This window comes from Apteryx mantelli, chromosome 26, assembly GCF_036417845.1.
Source record: "Apteryx mantelli isolate bAptMan1 chromosome 26, bAptMan1.hap1, whole genome shotgun sequence".
NCBI classification, from domain to species: Eukaryota; Metazoa; Chordata; class Aves; order Apterygiformes; family Apterygidae; genus Apteryx; species Apteryx mantelli.
Genome location: NC_090003.1, coordinates 4,124,117 through 4,151,977, shown reverse-complemented (window position 1 = coordinate 4,151,977; position 27,861 = coordinate 4,124,117). Strand labels below are relative to the sequence as shown.

The 27,861-nt window shown below is 41.4% G+C and overlaps 1 protein-coding gene across 1 annotated transcript; it reads right to left on the bottom strand.

Moving 5' to 3' along the window:
- C1QTNF12 (C1q and TNF related 12) lies at positions 1 to 27,861 on the bottom strand. The gene is made up of 8 exons (XM_013956051.2): positions 27,691 to 27,861; positions 15,712 to 15,831; positions 14,409 to 14,520; positions 13,961 to 14,142; positions 9,129 to 9,237; positions 8,502 to 8,592; positions 3,069 to 3,147; positions 1 to 2,421 (listed from the first exon to the last, which is right to left on the bottom strand). Exons 1-8 carry the CDS (start codon positions 27,859 to 27,861, stop codon positions 2,323 to 2,325), a joined length of 963 nt encoding a protein of 320 aa, XP_013811505.1. The 3' UTR covers positions 1 to 2,322.

Genomic DNA, 27,861 nt, shown 5'->3' with positions numbered 1-27,861 from the left:
CAAGAACAGTGAGGGTTTGTTCAAAAAAGCCCATAAGTATAACAATATACATTGAATGTCACAACACACTGATTTTGTTGCTGTAAGTCATATACGAAACAGCCCAATTTATTACAAATATTCACACAGTATAAAGTACAGTAGAGTAATACATGTTCGGATATAGGGCCCTTGCCCTGACTACATCTACCCCATCAAAACCCAATGTAAACAGCCAACCTTTGTTGACAGGGTTAGTGATATTCATGTGTGTTGTGTGCTTTCTGAAGCCCCAAAATCATTACTGTGGCTACTTGCTATGCCTTTCCATGGGTGTGCATTCCATCTGTCAAGGGAGCACCACAGCTTATGCTTAGAAGTGCATTCTTCCCAAAGCATTTTTTTTTCCCAAAAAAAATCCATAGGAATTGCTAACATATATTGTGAAGCAAGAAATATTTCAGGGTAATATATACCTTGATAGCTGCTATATTTTAGACAGCCACACAGATCCAGTTAGAACAATTTCATTCTATTGACTAGTAGGATGAATTTACCTGTGTATAGAATAGTACTATTAGATTATTCCTGCTACTCTCTCCTCTCTCTTCCATTATGTACCATTGTAATACATTCTTAGCAAAGGGAAAATACTATTTAGTTCTCCCTTAAAGATCTGTCTCCAGGTATTTAGAATGGAGATGAAAAAAGCAGTTTCAGCCACGTCTGTTTTACAGCAGATTTTTCCACAGCTCTTGAAATAAGACATCTTTGTGCACCAACCTCAACAGCAGTATTACTGGATCTTGTAGAAACAGCATATATTGATCATCCTGACCTATAGACACAGCAATGGATGACAATCTTGCATGCCTCCTGGTGTCCTCAGCAGTCTCTGTTTTCATTGCATGAAGATATTGCAGCAGATCATCAAAAATTACAACATTATACAATGGATATCTCCTATTCACCATGGACATTCAGGATCAAGTATCTGGACTCCACTTTTGGCCTTGCTATTACCTATTTATCAGATTGTTATCCAGCCATTTCCTTAGTTAAGTTGCATCAACAGAAGGGCCAAGTCTAAAGGGGAAAGCTACAGAGGTACATGAAATGAGTGGTTTTTTGTTTGTTTGTTTGTTTAATTACAGAGTTGTTAACCACATCTTGGGCAACATCCTGACTGACACATGAAGTGTCAATAACTTTTGACTTTGTTAAGATGAGTTTATAGTCTGGTGCTACATGGAAAGCTGATTTTGAGGATCAATTTTGCATGCTTATATTTGCAAACTGAGACTTTTGTACAAACCGAGAACACATTCACTGCCTTCAAGTTGGCTTTCAGAGGGTCTCTGACAGCACTTGCAACCTTCAAGTAGAGCTCAGATAGACTTCATATGACCCTCGCCACCCAGTGGAAGTAAGCGTCATCCTAGGTTTTCATTCGTTATTTCAATGCAGTCCAACAAGCACCATAAACAGGTGCCATATCTGATCTGAGGCTGTCCCACTGTCTTTGCCTGTCTTTTGGTTCTAGTGTAGTTTGACACATTTTTAAATGAATATATGGCCAAAACCAAATTTACATCTTACTAAAACATAAGAATACATGTTGATCATGCTAGAACTGGTGCCCTTGTCTGGTTGGTCTTACCCCTTCATAAAAACAAAACTATGCAGGCAACAAAGTGTTCAGTTTCATCAATAGATCAAGGAAATATTTAGATGCAAAGAACCACAGTTGAAGAGTTTGGGCCTTGCATTCACACCTGCAAAGTGGGCATTGTCTGAGTATTCAACATGCCTCTTGCCAGGTATATACAAGTTTGAGTAATACAGAGTGCCTGTACCTTTTCCAATTGTATGAAAAAACAGTTTTGTTGGCAAATCCTTGTCTCCTTCCTCCACAACACACAGAATATAGCCACTACTTTACTTCTCCTCTGAATCCTTCATTTACAAACTCGAACACCCCAAAAATCAATGCCAAAGACATGCTGATTACAAGCGTTATTGTGACAAAGTTATAAAGTAACAAATTCCACACTTCAGTGTATTGTTCAGTGAGCATCTGGTGAAGCACAAGTTGAATAGTATAGAGTTTGTTTCTGAATTATAAAAGTTTATTTTTATGATGAACTGGTGTGCACCCTGAAAAACCCCTGAAAGCAAGCTGAAGTGTCTGCAAAAGAAAAGGCTCTTCGCTGTGTTTAAAAAGACGCCAACAAGTTACAGGAAGCAGTCCTCAAGGGTCAAAGTAAACATCTCTTCAGTCAAATATATACTGCAAGGCTCTAATTCATATTCTTCCCTGCTACACTGCTGCAGATGTTGATATTACACACCCATTAACATGCCCATGAAATCTGATCCATTCTGAATGGTGATGGGAGCTCCCGCACTGTTGTCCACAAATATGGAGGTGTACTGACCAGCCTGCAGAGAGAACAAAAGGGAAAGGAAAAAAAACTGACACTTCAGCCTGGTGTAATATGAGAAATAAAAGCATTTCAGTACCATGAGCTGAGCATAGGAGTCTCCTGTCCTTTTCTGTGACTTCTGGGGACAGAATCTGATCGGTAATTTTCATTGCAGCACTGAGGATTTCACTTGGTGGAGGAAACTTTCTGTAGTGAAACTGTGCTCTAGGTTTATTACTCGACTATGTCTTTACTGCACCAGGCTCTTCCTGGGTGACTGCAGCCAAGTGACCATCTCTGTTTCAGATTCCCTTATATGAATGCATAATATGATGCCCCTCTTGACAGTACAGGGCAGGACATCTGAATGGCGATTTGAGAGAGAAAAATATTTATTGTCATTTCTTAGAGGGAAGGTTGCTACTGTGTTTTAAGATGAGAATGTGCAACAGGGAAATCTGGCTTTTGTTCTGGTCCCTGTCACAGATTCTCTCTAGTCACCCCAGGCAAGTCATTTAACCTCTTTGATCTTAGAAAGGAGGTTAATAAAAACTTCCCCTGCCTCCTGGTGAAAATTCAGCCATGCCAGTAAAGCACTTCGCATCCTGCCATACTCTGTTCATGACAAAGTAGCACATTGATTTCCAGTCTGTGAAGGCTTACCTGCAGCTGCAGTAAGCCATGCACACAGACAGTGAAGATTTTGCTGTTACTTTCCAGACCAGCGATGACTTCCAAAGACCTAAATAGTAGCAAAATAAAAATAGAATAAGCAGGGTAAGCAGCTAAGGCAGTCACAACAGCTGTACGTGAAGCAGCAAAATTGTCTCATGGCCTCCCTAGAGGTAGGACCTGGTGTTCAGGCATCCATCCACACTAAACAAGCGGCCTGTTTACTGGAGTCTAGCAGTAATCAGATGCCTCAAAAAGAGAACAGTGGAACCATGTCTTCACTGTCGTAACTAATGGAAGACCTACTGAGTATACAGGATTGTGAATTTGAAACAACTGGAGCCAGGAACTAGGAGCCATCTCCTGCCACAGAGGCCTTTTTGAAGGTCCTGTGGCCTTGATCTCCCAGTTTCACGCAGGTGCTAAACATGCCCTTTAGCTTTATCTACATGTCACATCCAACAGCTTGTTGACCCCCATAACAGCTTATACTCTTGCTATTCTACAAAGAGCCTTGCTATATGCATTCTGTCAATAACAGTCCATTCACTTCCAAGGTGTGAAAGACTATTTCACCTTAACAATATACAGAGCCAGCCTATGCAAGAAAACATACTGTGCAGCAGAAAGCTATTTTGGGAGGACATTTGGCTCAGGGCTCACCTACAATCCAAAGAAACTGTGCTCCAGTTAAAGTTTGAGGGAGAGCTCCAGGTCACCCTTCAAGCATTGTCCTTTTCTAACATCCTAATATTCTAGCAGCCATCATATTCCTTGCAGTAGTAAGATGTAGGACGGCCTCTCTCTATGGCATCCTCTCTTTCTGGAACTCTGCTTCTTTGTATGGGTAGAGGGAGGTGCCTAAGACAGCAACCATCAGAACAACTCATGTAAGCACAGCTCCAAAGTAATATAAAAAGCACAGAGCTCCTTGCCTGACTGGTTCTTCTGAAATCTGCTATGCCAGTGGATAGCAGCTCTAGTTGTTTTCCCAAGAAAACCAACTCCTCCCCTCTTTTTTTTTTTTTTTCCATGAAGGGGCAATGACAAAACCTAGCAAGTGCAAGCATGCACTGTTTCCAGCCCCTTTTCCAATAATATGCATACGAGGTAGGGGCAATTTGGCCCAGAGAGCACAAGACACTTGGCACCAGCTTGATTGAAGAGCTCAGTCTATGCATCATATCCTGCCAAAAGCTTAACTTGGGTGGGAACTTCCCACCATTAATCTCTCCTACTTTTACTGTCTCCTTGCCTCTCAGTTTCCATTTCCCTCCACTGAAAACCCTCAGGGCTCTTTCAGCTCCCTGAAATGAATGACTGTGTACATAGACATCCTCAGGAAATTCCACAAGCACTGGTAGCAACTCAGCCTGTGCTGGTAGAATGTCTGTCCAGACAGGTTCCCATCCCTCCACCCACCTTCCTTCCACTCCACAGGCCAGTCATATTCTCACCCACCAAATGAGAATGAGAGATGTCTCAGAGCCAGTGCTGATCCCACTTTACTGCCACCGCTGTTCAACTCACTCAACCCACAACAGCCTTGTAGGACAACAGATCATAAATGGCTACCCTGGATAGCTGATGAAAACTCTGAGTCAGATATCACAGAGCTTGAGCTAATCTAAACAGCTATTATTTGGATCAGTCCTGACTAAGCAAAAAAAAAAAATTTTACTGCTACTGTTCTTTGGAGAACGCAGCTATAAATTCTTCAGAATGACAAACTAACCTCAAAACATCCCAATAAATCTGCCTGGGCACTAGGCGACAAGAAGGTTGTTCACACACATCCCAGCTGGTACCAGAAGAGTTTGTTAGGAGCTTACAGAGGAAAAGACCTGCAATGTAGGAAGGCACACGACTTTCAGTAACCTGCAGGGAAGCTTCTTATTCAGGTAAAGCTAAGCCACACCTCCACAGCATGCTTTGGCTAAGTCTTTGTGCCTGTGTTTACAAGAACAAGGAAGCAAGGGTAAAGCCATGTTTAAAGCAGTCAGACTGACATCCATTCTTCAATAATGGTACTGTAAGGAAGACTGAAATGGACAGCAAAGAAAAAAGAGACATACAGACAGACGCTGTCCTTGGAGAGAATAGTGAGCCTCCCAGAAGAAAACCGCTATGTTTTCTCTCTGATGCCTTCATCAAAGCAGTGGGAGCTTGGGGAATCAGATAAGGAAGAAAAATTCACCACTGGTATCTTCATTTATTTTTTGAAATGGTTTATCTTTCCTGCTTGAAAAAGTATCTATTGTCAATTATTTCCAAAGTGCTTCAGGTTCTAAAAATATCAGGTCTTTAAAACAAACAAGTCCCAAGCCAATGTGCAATGACTTCATAGGTTCTATAAATCAGAGACTTATTTTCAAGTAATGAGATTGGAGTTTAAGAAATATTCTGCAAATAGCTTTCTAATGAACATATAATGAGATCCTTTTCCATTAGCACCCACTCCATAGATGTGTAAAAAATGACAATCAGATTTCACCTATATCCAAGTAATCACTTTCAGCTATCTCAGTTTCTTTGTAACACTCTCTAAACCTTGGAGAAATCAGAAGTCTTGTGCTACTTGAAAACTGAATTTTGATCCTCTATATTATTCTGTAACTAAAGAAAATGTAGAGTAGAGTTCAGAAAGGAAAAATACCTTCTCACTCTTGGAGATCCACAGGATCAGTTTCACTTTTAAATCATTTTGAGTGGCTTCCTAAATTTCATTCACTGACTCATGCAAATCTTTATTGAAAACTTCACCAGGTCAACACCACCAACTGGGAATATCTTTCCACAAGCCAAAAGCATGTAGAAAAAGATTCTGTGGACCTTCAGTGACTGTCCATGGGGAGTCCAAGGGGTAGGGGCATAAGTCCTGCTCTTGATGAAACTGCTAAGATAAAGAGGAGTTTGCTGTAGGTGCAATAAAGAAGGTCTACCACTGCAAAAAGGAAAACTTGTCTGATTGCTTGAATGTAAGCGGTCTTTGCCATGCACAGTGAAACACAGGAATGGGGATCTGAACTATCACTTACACTACCAGTAAAAATGACAGTAACATTCCGCCCTACCCTTGCCTGTTCCAGCCATGCGAATAAAAGCTTGGGCTTCCCTTAAAGCATTCAGTGTCAGCAGGTGTCCCAGATTCTGAGATCAGGCTGAAGTAAGTTCTTAGCATGAGCTCAAGGACTTCTCACAAGTGCCAGAAATGAGATGTCCCATAAGTCCTGCAGCTTACCATAACATAAGGCATCCCTTCAAGAGGGAAGATGCACTCCCCTCCTTCTTCTGACATTGCAACTGCAGCCAGAGTGTCACTGCCTCACTTAAAGTGCTGCAATCATAAAAGGTTGTTATAAAACAGTCTACAAAGCAGAACAGGTACCAGCTGCTCTGATCAACAAGCTCCTTGTCTTCCTACCCAGTCAGTGGGCACACAGCTCCCTGCTACCCTAGTTACTAATGGGTACTCTGGCACAAAGCAGATCTTTTCCACAGGCCAATGAAAAGCTGATATTTGTTATATGACATTTCATGTCAAATTTATGCTCCAATTAAGTCTCTAACTTGAAGAGCCATGGAGAGGTCAGTCCCATTTGCAGTGCTCCAAGTGATGGAGCAAGGAAGATGAAGGCTGGAGTGGCCAGCCCAGGAGCAAATTTCTTGGATTTTAAACTGTACCTCTGGAGTTGTTTTATGGATATATTTCAGTGGTGTTATTGCAAAAGTGTTGCTGTGGCCACCCTAGGGGATCTGCAGGCAGGGCAGAGCAAATCTTCCGCACAGCTCTCCACAGGCATTTCTTCTCCCAAGACAAAGGCCAAGCCGTGGCCTCAGAGGCAGGGGATGAGCTATGCAAGCAGTGCTGCCCCCTGCTAGGTGCATTTCAGCCCTCCCAGGTGTTTGCCAGACCCTTCCTCCAAACAAAGCCTGACTGTCTCCTCCTGAGGAAGCTAGTCTTTACTGAGGTACAGGGCAGTTCTGCGCTGCAACAGAAGGGGTAACAGAAGCACAGCAAACAGCAGCAGCTGATGGCATGGCCCATCACATGAGGAGTGACACCAAAGCTTACTACAGCCTAATAAAAGAGCTTGTTTAGCAGAGGTTTATTAATGGCCCCCAGCAGAGGAAAATTCTGCATAATCATCTGAGCAAGCTCCACAAGGCTCCTAAGGGCTGTGAGTAGGTATGAGATACCTTTATGCAAGTCCTGCACTTTCTGCTTCAGGACCCATACACCTCAATTTTCTACCTGTTCATTCTTCTCATCACTCCAGCACTTCGAATGGCAACATCTGTGAAATGCTGTGCTCCATTCAGAATGCAGCTGAAATTATAAAAACTGAGCTAACTATCTCTGACATGAAATTAAAATGTTCCTCCCATTCTGTATGTTTATGATAATAGCTGAGTGGTGGGTGTTCAGGGACATCTCTCCTTGGAAAAATGATCACATTGGTTGGTCAAATAGGTAACCATAACGACAACTTGTACACCCCAGGGATTTAGCAAAGTGCTTCAGTTGTTCAGTTCAGGAAACAGCTGATGAGTGTGGGGTTGTGTGAAGTCAGGACAGGCAAGGAACTGTATTCACAGCTAATAAAACTTGTAAAAATCACAACAACTTCAGTATTTCAGAACCATAATCACACTGTAGTCTCCGAAAAACATGACAGAAGAGTCTTATCTTCCATTTCCCTCCCAGTCTTCTACTTTCAGCATCCATAGCTACACCCAATTTCAGACCATTTCATTCACAACTCTCTCAACATATGCAGTATTTATTTATATAGAGCAATTAGCACTATCCACTGAAAAGTCAAAAATCAGAATAAAACACACACAAAGCCTAAAGGCCAGATGGAATCACTCTCTTAGGAAAAGTTCTACAAGCATTTTTGGTTCAAAATTCATTCTTGATGAATCTGATTTGCACAGTTGGTTGAAACATTGGCCCATCAAATTCACTACTTCCACAAGCACATCAGCGACCTCTATTCTGAAATAGCTATAAAATTTGCCAGAGTACCTGAATGAATCTTGCACTGACTTCACTGCTGCCACAGCTTGTCTACGAATGGAACTAAAGCCAGCTGGTTTAAAACAAAGTTAGCTTAAACTTAATTATGTCATCTTTTAAGAGCTGTTGTGCTGACAAGTTTTAGCTTGGAATTTGTTGCGTATTTTTCAGGCCATGCCTAAAAGTTTAATTTCTTTTCAACTCTGCTAGCTGGATTAATAAAAGATACTACAATTCTCTACACACCTGTTTATTCCACTGAATCTGGAACCTGTTAGGAGACCAACATTCAGGACACTTTAGATGGTCCAGGAGGTTTTTGAAAGGAAGTTTGTAAGGTGTTTTCTGTTCACATGGCATCTGACAAAAATAATTGACAAGACAGCATTGCAGTAACTCACGTGTATCGGTGGCAGAGAGATTCAATGCAGATCAACACTCGGACATTGTCTCTGGCTCGGAGCTGGACTTTACTCTTCAACTCACTGTGGTCTTGGGAAAGCAGTGGAACAAAAATGAACACTTTTGCAACATAGCAGACAACGACTTGCTGGTGTTTGGCTTAACAGAGTCACCAATAACATTGTAGCTTCTTAAGAGAGCACCCTTAAAATATCACTGAAGGATGAATATAATCGGAGGAATGCACTGGTGACATGTCACAGTTAAAACTTGTCTCGATTCATCTCTATCCTATCATGTTTGTTCTTTCTAATGTCTTTTATGGAAGTCATACCTTCCCCACATCAGTGTATTTGGACCCTAATATCATATTCCATAAGGAGCATTGATTTGTTTGGTTTGCAGTGGAGCAGCCTGTTGTGGCTATCAGCCGGTGAAGTTACCCAGCTCTAAGGCCAGGGTTTCAGATCATGGTACCAAAGGGGTTGCTGAGAGCTTACTGCAAAGGGCTACCATTGCACATGCTTCAGATCAAACAGGACCCAAGAGAGACCCAGACAGTGCTCCAGGACTCCTTGCTGCACCTCTCCAGTGGTATAGAGAAGGCTTCTGTGGACCAAACTCACCAATGTGGACGTTGGCTGAAAACTGGTAGATGCCAGACACAGGTGCTGTGAAACGTCCTGTTGCCAGATTTAAGCCCGTCCCCCGGAGAAAAGCTCCTTTAGCCAGAGGCTGTAAAATAAGAAAATCGGACCTTGAACAATCCCCAGCAGCCTCACCAATTACATCTGCCCGCAACAAAAATAAAAAGCTGACACGCATGAAGATAGAGCTGAAAAATTTTGCCTTATCTCACCAGAACGCATCTTATGAATGAACTCTCTCTAAGCATTTGATGCCCCCAAAAGGCAAAATTATCAGTATCAGGTGTGAAAATACCCTTATTACTCACTACCCAACTCTGCTAACTCATCTTGGCTTTGCCTGCCCAAGACTTAAGTCTTTCAGCAGCAGCTCTGCCACCCTATCTCAGACCTTGCCTATTGCATCTCTACGCTCTGCTGGTCCTAGTGGCCACTAGCCTCCACTGATCTTCTGATATGCAATATTCCCATTATTTGAGTCAAGGGGTCCCTCCAACTTCCAAAGACTTCCTAGATGGGGCCAGTAGTGCTCCCAGACTTAAAAACCTGACAGCTTATACAAAGTTTTTGTGATACAAGTACAGAGGAAACAATCATATGGGTCTCCAGAGGTTGTCTACCCACTTCAGGTCTAAGTCAGACTGCTCTGATGCTGTTAAAAAAACACCCCTTGGATTCTTACAGATTCCATATTTAGCTTCAATCTCTTTTGGCCTTGAATTCTACAGAATAAGCAAAAACCTAGTAAAACAGCATGCAGCATCTCCTTATGGCAAGGAAGCAGTCTCGAGTCAAACTCGCAGCAGATTATCTGACTTCGGCTAAAATAAACTCTGCGTGAAGTGTTTATTGTTAGTTTTGGCCTGCTTGATATGGATTTGGCTAGAGCTGTGAAGAAGCAGCAATTGGCTTCAGTGGGCCAAGAAAGCACATTAGTCAGACTCTGCTTCCACCACAAGGGCATTCTGTGCAATGTAAATGCATTCCCATGAATGCTCTCCTGAGAGAATTGTCCTGCATTGGTCTTGTGGGACAGAAGAGTTGTTCAAACCTGACTTTGTACAAAGACATGCACACATGGTATATTCTGTTATATGCACAAATGCATAACTGGGCAGTCTCAAAAGTTCTCAACAGCCCAACATCTGAGTACACTTACAAACAGTAGATGGAGAGAGAGGCCTAAGACTGTGCCAGAATTGGTAGCAATGTTGCTGTAGATGCTATTACATTACAGAAAAGTAGTAGTGGAACAACTTTGTTCAAGTATCAGAGAAAAGTTAAATGCCTTCCCATTCTGATCCATCATGACCAGAAATTACAAGCTTTCACAATGCAGAATAGGAATCATTTATTTAGCTTTGTCTTTGAAAGGAAATACGGCTGAAGATATTTGGGTATGGTGGTATTTGTGTACAGAGTTGCTACACTGTAGAAGGACTGAAATTACTAACCTGCATTTATTCAGCAGATCCCAGGCAAGGCTCACAGAAGAATGATGCCCAGTCCAGAATCCAGCTAAAGTCTTAAATTTTACAAAATCTTGCTAGAAATGTTGTATGTACACGCATGGTAGTGAAAATGTATTCATGGACAATAGCAATTGCTTTTCTCACTACATCAAATATGCATAATGGGGAAAACACTAACAATGGACTGCAGAACAAATAGGTTTCATACCATGATTTCTAAGTCCCTTTATTTATCAATGTGCATTGGTGTGTGCATATGCCCACACGTATATATACACACACAAAAGGAGCTCTATTTTCTTTACACATACGCACACAAATATAACAGCTACCCTAACTGCAAAGACTATGAAATGTGATTGATTCTCTTCTTATGCTATCACTACTCCATCATTTGTGGTAGCACTATTTTTGATTTACATCTCTGTGAGAGCAGAGCCAAGCCCTGTATGTGCAAAACTGTTCCGCATAGTTAATCCATTCCTTTCTTGTTACAGCTATTAACAGAATCAGCAACCTAATTCCAAAACCACTGGCTGAGCATGGAAGGCAATTTTAGGCACCAGTAAATTATCACTGATAAAGCATTCCTGTTTCTTCATGCCCTCTGTGGCTTTGTTATTCTTCTGCTCATAGAAGTAGACAATGCAAAGGGTTGGCTCTGAGAAAGGAGAGGTTTCTCTGGGCAAAAATGCTCCATTAAACTCCATGCCAATTAGAGCTCCCCGCTGCATTTGCTGCTTCACAGCTGCATACTCACATAGCTGCTTCAACTGCTGCAGGAATTTATACCTGAGAAACTAACAATTTGTAAACTTGTTATTTCAACAAGTAACCTGAAAACAAGTAAACAAGCTAGTGTGCAACCATTCTCTTCAAATCAAGGACAGCTTCTCTTCCTCAGCCCATCCCCTGTCCCCATATCTCCCTCATACATTCCATAAGGTACTATTCCATAGTTTACTTCCTGGTAGAAAGTAGGAACCATGCACAGAGGAACTGAGATGTGAACTGCCAGTTTCATTTTTCAGTGATTAACATTGTGGATGCATTTACTTATCTGTTGTTAAAGAAATGGGTAAGTTGTGCTGTGCAACAACCATAAAGCACAGGGGATCCACTGATCTCCCAAAAGCAGCATTAAATTCAACTGCCATAGACGCTTAGCCTGATCTCAAGACAGTAGAGACATCAGAACTTATGGGATCTTTCAGAATGAACAGCACATTGGCTACTTTAGCCTTAAATGATCTGATACAACTCCAGTGGTATTCCTGGGCCCCAGATAAATCCCACTTCCTTGGCCTGTCAGAGGCTGCAGTTACTTCAAGTCTTCCTATGTAAAGTATATTTCTGAAAGCATTTGCAAGCAGCAATTGTCAGAAACCTCAAAGACTGAGACACTGGAGGTAGAGGTGTGAGGGAAGAAGTATCACCTGTTTCATTCCACATACTAAGAAAACTGAGAGACCAAGAGGAAGAGGAAGAAGGAATGCTTTTGGAGAAGAATTAGTGTGGAAGGATGAGAAAACCATCAAGCCCTCTGAATACTCTATGTCAGAGTGACAGAGGCACCAGACTCAAATGACAGAGTGTAGGAGAGCTAGGTCCTTTTCCAGCACACGCTGTCTTTCCACTTACCTCAAAATGTTTTGGAGCTAGTCCAAAGCCAGGAATAAGATTCATTTCCTATCATTTCAACACAAAGTATCAAACCCTTGGCTCTCCACACAGTTAAACTGACAGGACAAGGGTAGGGGAATTCTCTCTCTCCCTTGGACTTTCTAAAGACAACATTTTCATTTTTGCAAGAGAATCCACTGTCTCCCTCCTGCCAAATTCACCCTATATCAGAGCACAAGCTAAAACTAGACACTTCTTGTCCCAAAGTTGAAAGGCTGGCATCCAGAGGCTTGCCAGCCCTCCCACATCAGCTTCGGGGCCAGGAGCAATTAGAAAGAAGCTAGGCATATGATAACAAAGCATGGAAAGCATCAGCCTACGCACTGATTGCTGAGATGTCTTTATTCATATTTTTCCTTCTAATTAATGAGGCAACATATCTCTCTAGTCTTGCCCACACTTCAGGTACAATCTTGCCTCTGTGCCAGCACTCATAGTGCTGTCAAACCAGGCTGCCACTAGTGTATCTGGGAAAGATTCAGGAAAGCAACCCATCCGGCAACATAACCACTGCCTCTAGTCCTGCAGTTGTGAGAAGTCTTTCTAAAAGCAAAGCTACTCCACAGGGAAGGATCTGCTGGACAGGACTCTTCAGAGATAGGACTCAGTGCAGCTGCCAAGAAAGCTCAGTACCTGCTACAAGTGTAGTGTCAGCAAACACTGCTGACTGAGAGCCATATTCCCTGTTCACACACTTCAGACTCTTCTTGTCACATCACAAAAGCAGCCATGTACATAAAGGCTCTGTGCTATTAGAAAGTCTTTTTGATTGCAGGGTCCAAAATAAGTCTCCTCAGTTACCAAATAACTATTTGTATTTAGCTAGTACTTTGCACCTAACATTTATACTTCAAATTCAGGTCCTATTTGCAACTGGTTCATAAGTGGTTAGTAGAAGTTTTAATAACTTATCAAATTCAACAGGCTGCTTTTAACTATGCTTATAATGACCTACAGCATCCTCTAATGGTATGCTTATCATTATAATATGACCATAATGAATTTGTATAGATAACATTTATTAGTCCTCTGTAAGACATTATATATAGAATTTTATCACGAAGACTGACCCATCTAACAAAACAATGCCTCTTGTTTGCGGGCTCACAAATCTATGCCAAGTGACTTTTGTCTGCCTCTGACATTCTTCTACATCTGAAAGTTTCTCTGGAATAAAATAGGGTGTGCACTGAGAACAGATCCTTCAGACTAATGCCAAATGTGGACGAGTCTTTCTCTATCACTAACTGAAATGAAGTGACTGACTATTGTTTGGACCTGTGAGACAGCATAGACCTGTTAGCACTTCAGTAAGAACTGTAATGATACTCAACCGAGTTGTAAGAGAAGTAATCTGCCTCTCGGGTTTGTCAGGAAGGAGCGGACTCAAAGCTAAATGTTTATCCTACTGCAGTTGAGCATTAGGGCTGACATTGCCATATGAGATCCCACCTCTGTCAATTACAAAAAAAAAAAATAGTGCTGTATTCACAGCATCCAGGCCTGAGATGAGCTTCTGGGATCAGATTTCCCTTTCAGGAAACATCTTCATCTACAAAGCCACCTAGCAGCTCTGCAGACTAGGGGAACGATAGCTGATCTATGCACAATGGCTGTTGTGGAGCTGCACAGGTTCAGTCTGTGACTTCCTCTCACCGACTGGAAGTTCTGAAGTTCTACCAAGGTCTTCTTATCTACAACAACTTGTCCTTTTAGTTTGCAGTGGAACGCCTCCTCTATGCGTCTGTGGGGTGAAACTTCCTCCAAGGAGAGCAGGAGTGGAGGTAGCTGGCTAGGATGGGCTGAGATAGCCAGGGATGCCCGCCGTTCAATGGCTTCTGAGGAGAAGAGAAAAAGTAAAGCAAGAAAGACTTAGTTTAAGAGCCTAGTCTATGAAGCTATTAGCTGTGTCATTAGACCTCTTCTCTGCACTCAACTCTTACATTTGGACTAAGCAGCACTAGGGAAAATTTTTTTTTTTAACTTTTCATTGCTAGGTAAGGGAATGCTTTAGAGTAAACATTTGCAAAGCCCGTTCCTTTTTTGCTGTGGTGTTTACTGAAAGAAATAGGTCACAGAAGCAGAAAGGTCTTATGATCTTTACCTTTTAATATATCCTTAAACTCCTGCAGAAGGACTTCCCGGGTGACTTCAGCACCAGGTGCTCCTGGAGGTCCCTGGGGGCCAGGAGGTCCTGGTGGCCCAACAAGGCCACGCTAAGGAAGTAGCCAAAGAAAAATATCAGAATTAGAACCAGGCAATTGCACTGACATCCTGAAAATTCTGTCAGCTATGAGCCAGGTCTACAAATCTGTCAGCCACGTGATCAGCCCCTCTCTGCTGTCAGCCCAACTAAAGGACTAATGCAGTAAATCTTAAACTGGCTCTCCAGCCATCAGTGGATTCCAGCACTTGGAATTTACTCACATATTTATGTGGGAGGATGAATGTCGCTTGGGTAAACACTAACGAGTTCTTCAGGTACATATAAACAGTGTGAAGCACAACAGGCACAAGGCTAAGTTTGCTGCTTCTTCATCTTCCAGTATTGCCAAAGTAACATACCTGCAGCCTTTTAAGCTGCTTCTTATTCTGCCTATCAGCTAATTAGAACAGCCACCTAGCCACATTTTACATTATTAATATATATTGCTTGACGGAATGACCACATTAAGTATGTGAATGTTTGGTATGACAGCAGAACTCCCACAAAAACGGAAACAGTTAATTTAAAACACCTGTAAAAGGTTATCCACAAAACATATTAGGGCTTTAAACTGGTAGTATGAACATGCAGCAGAGTTATCAACGCTCTTTCAATGTATTTTGTGGCCTGGGAGTTCCTGTTTCATCCAGTAAACTGCAGTAAACCTGCTTGGAAGCACTTCTGTCTATCTGCTCACTAGGAAATAAAAGGAATTCATTTCAACCATATTCAAGATTGTCTAAATGGCAGATTAAGAATGGCACACATGATCAGTCATCACTGAGCAGTAACATCACTGAGCAGTAACTCGTTAATTTGAAATAAATATAGCTTGTGATGATTTGTCCCTACCTTGATTATGATCTATTGAGATGTCTGTATTTTATAGTGAAAGCAAAACATTAATTTTCTTTTTACTCAGCAGAAAAAAGGCTACTTTCAGTCCAAGAAACAGCTGGTTTAAACAATAATCAATGCTGACAGTAGAATGCACAAACACTTACCACCTTACAAAGTATATAGCACTTATTATCCCAAACTTCTCAAAAATACTTTAAGAAATGAAACAAACAAACGAAAATGTGATCTCTGGGGTAGGAATGCAAAAGCTGGGAACACAAAAAACACCTTGTGTAACAGCAGTGGGAAGGGAAGCCATGGTGCACATTTGTTAGCTGGTGTCAATCTAGCAATAACCTACTAATTTCTTGTCTTTCCCTTTGCATCTCCTTTTGGAGGTGTTGCCATCATCCGGGCGGTGAACAAAGGAGATCCAGGTACGTCGTGGATCTGTGATTCGAGGATCCGGAGATTCTAGAATCTGAAGAGAAATAAGAGCAAAGATTGATGTCATTGTATCTCTTCAGCCACTACATGAATTAAGAGAATGCAAAATCTCCAGACTGTTGTCTGCTGCCTAAACCAACAGAAAACCTTGAAATGCTCCATAGTTTTCAAATTACAGGCTGTAGAATGACAAATGCACACAGAGGAAAACAAGTCACATGAAAAACAAAGTCCATGTCTGACCAGAGAAAAGATGCATGTTCGCAAATTTAACTACCTACACCTTCCAATTTTCTGCAAGTATATCACAGCCATAGAGAAATCATCTAGAGAAGCTGAGAGATTACAGCGCCCAGTTCTGGACTCCTTTGAAACAAAGTCTGGACAAAAAAACAGGATCTGTTCTTAGGAGTTTGGGTCCACTTCATATCGGACTCTAACTCCCAGTACTCACCTCCCATAGACAATCAGAAGTAAGTGATCAAATAGCCATTCCTGTTGTTCTTCTCCTGGGCTTGGGATGAACTTCTAACTTTAAATTTTATAAAACAGCACCAGAAATCATTTGTTATTGATACCATGCCAACCTCCTGTCAAAAACAACTAACTGTTGACTATGGAGGTTCCAATCTGTTCATGCACCAGAATGCCAAATGTCCATTACAGTGAGGATAAAAGCACAAGCCCTCCCAAAGTTTCATGAATCATACTTAGGAATTCAGATTCATTAATGAAAAAGCCAGAGCAGAAATACTACAATGAATACTTCAAACCTAAACAACAAAACAAACAAAAAACCCTCCCCTCACCCCCCCCCAAAATCACTATTGGCAACTTTTGAAATGTATTCAAAAAACATGGTTTTTCTTCTCCCAGTGAGATGGAACAGGTACAGATGAAAATTCCAGCAGGAAAGTAACAGAAGGCAGAGTGGGTTAAAGAACACTGAAAGGATTCCTAGATCACTAAAAATTTAAATGAATTAAAATAAATCAATACTGACCCATCTGTTCAGCAGGGAGAAAACAATATGGGAGCAGGAAAAGCATGGAAGCAAAGTCTGTCAACAACAGTGCACTTTTCAGATCTGGAAGTGTTTGCCCGTGTTTATTAAGCTCCTACTAGTCTGAGACTACTAGACACAGTTCTGCCATAGCTCAGATGTTCCAACTCTACACACAGTGGCCTCTGTAGTAACAGTGACCTTACAAGGTGCTTTCAATGCAGTGAAGTTAGCAAAAACATCCAAGTCTGCTCGTTACATGTCTCATTTGGCTCCTTAAAGCACTTACCACTTCTCAGAGTACCATGGTGAGTTTTGATAGAATTTCTAGTACTACTTATAAGCACAGATTCCCTTTCATCGAACACTCTGCAGAATCAAGTAGGAAACAATTCAACTTTAGAATGCAGGTAGAGCTGCAGTCCCAATACCTGCAATATATGTCACTGTCCAAGAGCACCAGGAATTGGATTCAGGAGATGGCAAATTTTGTCTTGAAATAACAGGGCAAGCCCATATGGAAGAGAAAAGACCACAGTCTGTATGATCTGCTCTGAAAAATTCTTGCAAAATAAATTGTTTCAAATGTAGATCTTGGAAGTGTGCTGGAGTTCCAGCTTGTGGTTATAAGGAATGCTGGTGTTTCTAAGCTGACGCAGAGCCTGGAAAGCTCTCCGGCATGCATCCAGGCACATGGGTGCAGTACAATGCGTTAGTCCAGATAATTCTGAGCTCCTGTGATAACAAGTATTTATTTCAAACAGCTTGGGTCAATAGGTAGTTTACAAACCAGCAGAATGTGAACAGTCCCCCAGAAATCACAAATGTGTTGTGAACTGAGCAAAGATATTTATTAAACATACGTCTGAGCAACTCTATGAAGCCAACTCTATCTTCTCCATTCAGCAATTTTGGGTGATTTACTGCTCAGACGTGAGCCATAGACAGATCTACTCCTATCGAATTGCTCTATTCAGACAGTCCACTCATCCTTCCCTCCAGGTAGATGGCTGCAAACATAGTAGCTGGTGTCTGTGCTCCAAGCCAAAGCAAGGCTATCCCAAGTAATTTTGCCATATTGTTCATGCATTCCTCTGTAATTAAGTAATTAGTGACAGAGTTATGGTTGTCAGGCACACTCCTCCCCCAATGCTCAGATTTAGCACTTCTCTAAAACAAGAGCAAGACAAGCTACTCATAGCAATCTACTTCATTATTTCTGTACACAAATTAGCTTTGAACAGACTTTTTACATTTATAACCATGTTTACAATCAGTTGTAGGTTGAGTGTTTAGCCAAGGGGTTCTAGTAAGTTGTTTGTTTTAGTTACATTATTTATTATTCACTGGTTTTACCCACAGCACCCAGGACTTAAGTAGCTTTCCTAAATTTCACTGGAAATGAGTGGAAATGGAGCTCCATAGAAAATCCCAGGTATTGCGAGTTTAAGTAACCTCAGAAACACTTTTTAATCTTCTCAGAGATTGCTTGACTGCTGATTTTTGCAAAGCATAAGAAGGAAATCAAAGACATGCTTAGATCGTCCTTTGGTACAAACCTCTCCATCTATTCCAACATGCAAATGTAAAGCCCGAAAGCAAACCTTCATAAAGTTTGCAGATGTCCTTAGAACAGCACAACAGGTGCAGCTTGTTTCCATAACAGACGTGAAATATTTTTTATCTGAGTTTCATGGAGACTTAAATGTTTCTGATGGGAGAACTCAGTTCTTTCCTACTTTGCTCCATCTGAAAACACATGGGCACAGCACCACCATATAGGTGAAGGTCATATCTACAGGTGACTGTATTTATGAGCATCTAAGTTTACAAAGCTCATAAATGTAGAAGCGTGCAAAAGTCTACCTGTGCTTTGCCCAAAGAAAGCAGATGCCTTTCTCCCCCAGCGATGGGGACTGACAGGTCTGTGGTAAAGCTGCAGTGCAGCTCACAAAAAAAAGAAGTACCCAGATAACAGAAGCACCCAGCTCAGGCAGGATGGAGTATTCCCTCAATGCTGTGACATAAGTCACCAAAAGAACAGCTGCAAAGGAAAGGAAAACAAAATCAATCCATCTGTGCAGAAAGGGATGGTTCATGTGGCAGGAACTCAGAAACACAGCCTCCAGAACACAGCAAACACAAGACCAGATTCTTAGGAACCAGGATGCAGCACTTGCTGCAGATGTGGAAGAGATTGCTCAAATATCCCAGGGTCTCACCAGGCTGCAAAACAGGCATACATCCCCCTCCACTGCAAAAATGGGAAGACAGGTCAGCCAGCAGCAAAAGCCAGCAGTCTTGGGTAGATTCTGAGCTTTAACTGCAAAGACAAACAGATGTCTGCAGCCTTTCTGGAGCTCCAACTGAGCAGAAACAGGCCAGAGAGCAGATGTCTTGTCAGAGGGAAAAAAAAGAAGGAAAGATGGCACATCCCAGGAAAACAAATGACAAAGGAAACTTCCCAAAGTTAAAAAAATAATAATAATCTCTCCAGTGGCATCCTTAAATTACAAATCCCTGTGAAAGACAGCCATGGCACTCCCCAATTTCTCTAGCACAAGCATGATTGACAGTTAAAATGAATGTTCCATCCTTGTGGTATTATTATTTAATTACTATGGTATGCATGAGCAATCCCAGCAATAAGCATGCAAGCCTCTATTTTTCTTGGCAGAGGCAGCCTCCAACAGCCAGAGAGAACTTGCAGCCAACTCAGGTATCACTCAGGACTGAGAAGAGCCTTGGAATCCCAGCAAAGGAGACTTGTCCCTCCTGGGCTGCTGGTTACAGAGCAAACCTAAACTTCAGGAGTCAGGAAAAATTCTCATGTTAAATACAGTGAAATCAAGTTTAGGCCTTAACACTTGAACCAGTGCCTCAAAAAAACAAACAGAAATCTTGCCATCAATTTTTAATGAACTTTCAATCACGTCTTTTAACATTACTTTGGAGTCTCCTATCACTTCAGAACGAGCTTACAGCACTGACAAGAAATTAGCCCCCTCCCTCCCTAACTTCTCTCACAATAAAAGACAAGTTGAGCTGTAATTTAGGCTGCTGCACACAGGCAGAACCTGTGATTCTTTCTGGCTCTGTAGCTCCCAGAAGAGCTTGCACTGCCCTGAGACATGCACAGACTCTGGCCCAGATTCAGCCATCACAGAAAAAACTACTAGTAGAAATCTACGGTTAAGCAGCAGAGCTTGGATTCTGAGAAATATCTGAACTGTATCTGAACTTTCCTGAAATTCAAGGATACTGTGAGACAGCCTGTATCTCTGTTAGGAACCAAAATGAAACGGAAAAGTATAGTTTCAGAGTTTGGATGAATAAAAGTCTGTACCTGTATCAAAAGCACCTCAGAATGCTCTCAGGCACAGCTAAATAATTTTCAGGTAGGGAAGGATGGAAAGAGTATGAAAAGGTTACGGTTTTGTGAGAGAACAGCACCCTTTCCACCTGCAATTAGTTAGAGATGTATCTCCAAGAACATATACCTAACCATTCTGGTCCATAGAGTTCATACCTGAAGTTACTGCCTTGCAAGTTTTGCTCAAAGATTTATCAAATGTATTGGTCCATCAGTCATGAATGTTAAGAATTCTCTGCTTAATAATTAAGCAGTGGCCAGACAAAAATTGGACATGACTCATTTCAATTATCTTAATCCACAAGTTTCCATGTTGTTATGCCTGATTTACACCAGCAAAGTACTGTCAACTTCATTATGAAATTAGGAGCAAATGATTTACTTCAGTAGCGTATTTTATTTGGAACTGGTTAAAAAGTGACAGACCACTTTTTTTTAAGCACAAAAAATCCTGTCAACTGCTAATAAGTCATGGTTATGCACACTCTTGATTATTAATGAGATGTAAAACCAAGGTCCTGACCACTTGTGGTTTTTACAGATCTCTCAGGAATTTTCCCCGGAGCAGAAGTGTTAAGTTTGGTATCTTAGCCAAATCCCAGCTGGAATTCCTATATAAATTCCTGCTATGTTTTTCAATTGCAAAATTATTCTTCTCTTCTCTAAACAGGTATCTCAGAAAGCTTTCTTGCCTCCACTTAAACGCAAATTCCCTTCGGTGGTCACACCCATAATGAATTTAAAGTGAATCAAATGGAACTGTTCATGTGAGCAAGAGGTACTCTGGGTGAGAAGAAAATATAGTGGTTGTTTCTGCGTTAGCTGTACTGCAATAATAATCAGTGCTATCCCTGAACGTACAACATACAAGCAGAGTTTTACCTCTAGGCAAAGACACTCTCAGAAAGGTAAGGAACTGAACAGCACTAATAAAACAGATGCAGCACAAAACATCTAGCAGATGAAAATACATCTAATATAGGACTATATGCATTAATAGTGAAATTTAAACACTTTACAAACAACCCTGAGCTGGGAGACCAAACACACTGAATTATTTCAATGAGTCACATACTGAGTCTGATTTATGTATACAGTATTATTGTACATGGTCCACAAAGAGGTGCTGGGAAGTGTCTTCTCGTTTGTCATAGCCCTTCCTGTTCAGAGTATGCCAGCATGAGACTGACAATGATGACAGACTCAGGACATGTAAGATTACATCTCCTACTACAGATAGCTCACAGCCTAGTCTCTCCCATGCTCTCACAGGACTTTAAAACTTGTCAGACACAAAAACACTTTCCTCAATCACACACACAATCAGCCACTTCAGGCTAAGACTGAAATCACTTTACAGAGGAGGAATGGAATCTGTGCAATGTTATTTAACCAGCTGCTGTTCAAATTGGAAGCAAAAGGCCCCAGAGAAATAATTCAGAGAGACTGAAGTAATAAACCAGATAGACCCAGCCCTAGATATTTGACAAGACAGAAGAATCATTGCAGCCTTCTGCAACTCCAGAATAAGTCATGCCTCTAATCCAAAAGCTAAAAGCTCTGGTGTTAGCACTCAAGTTCAAGCATTCGTTTTATCAGTCATTAAGGCTGTTTTCAGCACCTGTTATGGATGCCTCCTGTCCTAGGCTGAAATGAGGCCTCAGCAAAGAACAGAGACCTCAGGAAGGAACAGGGCACTTCTTATTTCCCACTGGAACTTCTGCCTTGAGAAAAGCAATTGTGTATCATGTGAGCCAACAGGCTTAAATGGGGATGGAGCAGAACTGTGACACCTGCTTTGAATTACGGTACTGTGATAAATTCAAACTTATTGCAAGTAAATTCTTTGAGCTTACCATGGAAAAACTAGATCCTAAGACAGCAAGGATCTGGAGCAGTTTAACAGAGCTGGACTCATCCTCGGCTTTCTTTTCCTCTTACATATTAAGTGAGAGACAGTTCTAGCCTCTCTGGTTGACAGACACATACAACCTTCATTGGACCCAAACCCAGAACTTGAATTGTTCCCTTTCTAAGCACCCTTAAAGGGGAGTGAGCCTCAGGATCATTAGCTTTCTGCCTGAAAACAATGGTCTTATCAGATCACACAAAATAACCAAGTTCATGCCCAGGCACTACCTTACTGGGAAATTGCCAAGGTAAGACCAGATTGTAAAAGGAAGTGGTACAGGCGGTAGAGAACTCTTCCTCCACACATAACTTAGGGGTGTCCCGGAGTGCTGCTTTCCAGAGGAAATAAAATTTCAAGAAGTCTTTTCCCAGCTAGTGGATAACTGAATTAAAAGCATTACACCATTTTTTGCAGAAATTTCACTGAAGGTAAAATCCTGTTTACTTCAAATTGTTCCTGAAATTTCACTGGGACAGCTGAGTCAATAATTTTCCCCATGTTAAGATGCTTCCTTTGAATCTAGCTGAACCATCCCTATGAGCAGTTCACACTGTCACAGATTCACAAAACAGCTGAAATGGGAGGGAATCTCTAGAGACTGTCTAGTCCAACTCCCCTGTTGGTTAGGTCAACTACAGCAGGTTACTCGAGACCACGTCCACTCAGGTTTGAGTATCTCCAAGGATGGAGTCTCCACAGCCTTTCTGTGCAACCTGTTCCAGTGTTTGACCACCCTCACAGTAATCTTTTTTTGCATGTTTAAATGGAATTTCCTGCATTGCAATTCTTGCCCATTGCCTTTTGTCCGTTCACTGGGCACCACTGAGAAGAGTCTTGCTCTGCCTTCTTTACTCATGACCAGTCTACACATTCATAAGACTCCCCGAGCCAACACTTCCCTCTTCTCTAGGCTAAACAATCCCTGCTCTCTCAGCTGCTCCTTGAATGACAGATGCTCCAATCCCTCAATCATCTTCACAGCCCTTCGCTGCATTCTCATGTCCATGTCTCTCTTGCACAAAGAAGCCCAGAACTGCACCTGGCATTCTAGATGCAGTCTCACTAGTGCTGAGTATAGAGAAATAATTATGTTCCTTGACCTGCTGGCAGCAGTCTTCCTAAAGCAGCCCAGGATGCTGCTGACCTTCTTTGCCACAAGAGCGCATTGCTGGCTCATGATCAACTTGTTGCTCGCCAGGACCCTCAAGTCCTTTTCTGCAAAGCTGCTTTCCAGCTGGTTGGCCCCAAGCCTGGTACTGGGGCATGGGGTTATTCCTCCCCAAGTGCAGGAAGTTCAAAAAAAAAAAGAGGTTCTCTTTTGTTGTACTTCTTGAGATTCCTGTTGGCCCATTTCTTCAGCCTGTTGAGCTCGCTCTGACTGGTAGCACAACCATCTGGTCTATCAAGCACTCCTTCCAATTTCGTATCATCTGCAAATTTCCTGAGGGTGCACTCTTTCCCATCATCTGGGTGATTAATGAAGATGTTAAACAGTATTGGCCCCAGTATCAACCCCTGGGTACCACTAGTGACTGGCCTCCAGCTGGACTTCATGCCATTGATCACAATCTTTTGAGTCAGACAGTTCAGACAGTTTTCAATCCACCTCACAGCCCGTTTATCTAGTCCATAGTTCATCAGTTTCTCTATGAAGATGTTATGGGGGACAGTGTCAAAAGCTCCACTAACTGAAGGGTGTAGGCTATATTCTGTTTGACAAATAATATTAGAGATGACCACTTCAATAATCAGTATGGTTCATACATTCAGCATGCTCACAGCTAATACATTATCCGTATGCCAAAAAAGCAGCTTCTCACTAGCCTCCTTCAGCAATGCCTAGCCCAGTGCATTATTATTAACAAGTCCTAAGTGTGAAAATCTAGTCAGTTTTCAATACCACTGATAAAATCCTATGCCAGCCAGTTTAGACAGAAATTGGAGAGCTCACAATAGGCTTACTCTGTGCTCAGAGGACACTTCTGTCCCAAAGGAGACAGAGAAGAAAACACTACACCAAGCAAGAAGAATGCATTTCACACTGCGCCTTACCTGAGTGTGGACACATAGCTAGATCCATAATACATTTAACTTCTGGAAACAATCTAGCTACAGTCAGGTACAACTTTTAAATCCTTAAAAACAGACACTATTGAAATCAAGGAACTGGATTTTTCTCCATCTGGAAGCACTAATTAGCACAAGTATTGCCAACATTCAGGCTAGGCACAAGGAAGCAGGCATTCAAAAAAATTTTCAACATAGTTCAGGCATGCAACAAAGAGCACTCCGACTCTCATAGCTACCGCAAATCTAACCCAGACAGGTATCAAATGGTTATTTCCGATCAGTCACCACTGGACAAACTACTACCATTGAGCCCTTATTGGTTTAACATTACACCTTCTTGCAAGACAAGCTTCCATGCCTAAAAAGGGAAAAGCAAGCCTGGCAAGTGGAAGCTGCAGATACTCAGCCACACCCAGCCAAAGGAAGAAGATTCTGTAGACAAAAACCTCTGTATCCATCCATGTTCTGCTCTTTCTCCTAGTCCATCTGTGTCAGAGAAGAAAAATCTCATGTGCTTGGCAAGTACATCACATTGACAGCAACTCAAAGATAAAAAAAAAAAAAAAGGCTAATCTCCACCTTTAAGGGACTCTTACTATTTCCTTAGAAATATCAGGATGATCAAGATAATTGAGATTTCAGCTTCCCCATTTCAGATAGAGGTTTCACCGTATAACCCATACATCGTGAATGTTACAGGGGAGCTTTCTCAGCTCCTGACTGAACAGACGGCACAAGAGAAATTTGCTCCAAAATATTTTGGTTAATCACAGGAAAAACAAACATACCTTTTTGAACAGTACGAATAAAAATCAATACTCTCAACTAATATTTCATTTCCTGCTCCTTCTGCTTTGATAAACCTACCAGCTGGCCACTGAGTCTTCCAATGTGTAAACAGCCTTAATTTTTATTGTACAAGGTCAAAAAAAATTCTATTTTTCCTGTTATGTACTGTAGAGAAATGAAATAGGACACTGCTGTTGTTTCAGATTCCTGTGCAGTGCATCTTTTCACTAAACAAAACTCCTCAAAGAAGTACCTTCAAGACTCAAAGAGATTGGCCTTATGGAGAGGACTGCTTTCACCCTTGCTTTAGTTCAATGGGTTAAGTAAGGATAGCTCCACTATTTCATAACTTCCTCCCCATACAATCAACAGGAGAGGAGATACTTCAGAAGAGTAATGTTGTATTCAAAACAGTATAGAAAAAGTACGCAGTTCTCTGCACTGTTGTTGAATTTCAGCTTCTCTACAACTGCCTAAAGAGACCAATTGCCTCTTCAAAGTGTATCAGTTACTGCTCACAATAAGATAGGAATTTAGTGGCAATTTACAAACCACTCATTTTTGTCTAGTCATCTTTCACATCTAGTGCTTTATTTACTATGGCATTTAAGTTGCCTTCTGTCAGCAGCCAGTTGTTCTAAACCCAAAATGAGGAGCTGGTCGCATCATCTTGATGCTGACTAATGCATGGGTGCAAGGCAGTGTCTGCTTCTGTACTGCAAAGGGAAACAAAAGGATTCCTTTTTAAAACCTTTGAAAAAGCCACCTGAAAGGTAAGCAACTTTGCAATAAGCACACTCCTTTTAATCCAGGATTATTAACAGACACTAGAGAAGGTGGCAATTCATAAGCGCTGCCTTTACAGTAGGTGTAAAATAAACCCTTATCTTGAGCAGGTGCAATATAAATATAAAATACAATAGTCATCCATGACATTTAGAAGCAATACTTAACTAGAGTGTGGACTTCAATCTTAGGGAGATTCCAAGAAGAAAAGCCCACATTGCAAAATTTGGAAGTGGATACCAAGCAGAGTTCATGAGCATTTACATCCAAGATTTGGTTTGGTCCCATCTTTATTTTATAGAGCTCATCTTTACTGAGCTCTCTCTCCAGCTCTAACAGCAGCCAAACCTTCACCATGGAAATTTTAAAGCAAAGTATTTCAATGCAGAAGCTGCAGCTTCCAAACAATGTTGGTTTTAACATACGCCCACGAGCCTCCAAATGAGTATCTTCTAGCAATAATATGTATATGACTATATTAGAATAAACCAGGACCAGTTTCTGCCTTGCTTTTGCAGTCAGAATATATCCTCCTTATGGTACAATATATTTCCCATCAGACCAAATTAATTCCAAAATGGACTGCAGCTGAGCTACACCAGATATGGATCTGACCCCTTGTGCAAAAGAAGAATGAAGCAGAAGAAGGTGATTGAATCTGAGCGCCTTAAGAATTTAACAGGCATAAAACTTGTCCTGACAAAGCCCTGCAATAAATACAAAATTAGTTGAAGAAGTGCTGCTTACAGTTCCTTAATGATCGTTTTAAGTGCAGCAGCCAGCCTTTTAATACAGAATACTGTTTCCCAGACTTGCCCAACCTTAACCAATTACTCTCACAATGGCTTTGAATGGGATATTTAAAATGTCAGCCCAATTGTTTTAACTTGCCCCCTCAGCCATGCCCCAATTTTTGACAGGTTTGTTCCTGCATTGCTATAGTGACTGTGTCCCTAATGCTTGTGATCAAAGTCATGTTTTAGAGGTCATCTCCATTTGATACAAGGGAGATTTTTATGCAAGTGGGAGAGACAGAAAAGGGGGATGTGTGTTAGGGAAGACTCCCTCCTTTCTCACTGTTGCAGTCTCCCTTTCATTTCATCCTGCTCTGAATCCTAGGACCTGCTTTTAATTCTCTAACCCTCTCTCCTACTCCCAAGCATTCTATGTGAATTTTCATCTTAAAAGGTTCTGGGGACTCTGATCAATTGATTAGAATTTTTTTGCAGCCTTCAGCCAGGAGTGATTCTCCCCCTTAACTGGAAGGATCCAGCCCTGCAAAATTCACTCACTATGCCTAGCAACTTATCAGAGCAAAGATTAAAGTACCACACACACAATCTTACGCTTGCCACTTATACACAATTAGCCTCATCCTAAATCCTTTCCTGCAAGAGCCACTGTCACTTGATGCCTCCTTAAACAGATCATCTGACTACACTAAGATTTTTCAATCACTACGGCCTCAGTGGTAGAAGGTGCAGCACAGAGAAAGCTCAGACATGCTCAGGTGTTTATAATGTAATGTTTGCATAAGCCATTTTTGACACAATGTTTCAAAGATTCAAGGATTTGCATGCAAGAGATTCACTAATATTCAGTTATCATAATTGTGTCATGATAGCCCATCTGCTTCATTTCTTTCTGAAAGCGAACAGTTGTCTCTGAAGAAGGATAATTCATACACTAGGACTCCCAAATGCCTTTATACTTAAACAGCTAAAATGGAACTGGAACTTCAGTCATGCATACTCTAAAACAGATTATCACCATAAATTGCAGTATTCCAGTCATTTCTTCAATAAGCTAAAAAATAATTCATGCCAAGGCAAGAGAGAGAATGTTCTTTAAAAACAAAAAGAATTTGGCAAGCCTGCTTGAATCAATGAAAAAAGGAGCCAGCATTACATTACAGTCAGAAATGAATTCCACCAAGTACTGACAACACATAAGCACCTACCTTGGGATGCCCATGCAGTTCTTCACTGTTTGACAGGGTAATATTGAAAGGCTCTGTATACTGATTAGGTTCTTTCTTCATCTTTCTCTCTTTCTTTGCTGCCATCACTCTGAAGAGGCAGAGCTGCTGACAAAGTAAAGTTGCCACAAATACCCAGATGTACCCCTTCAT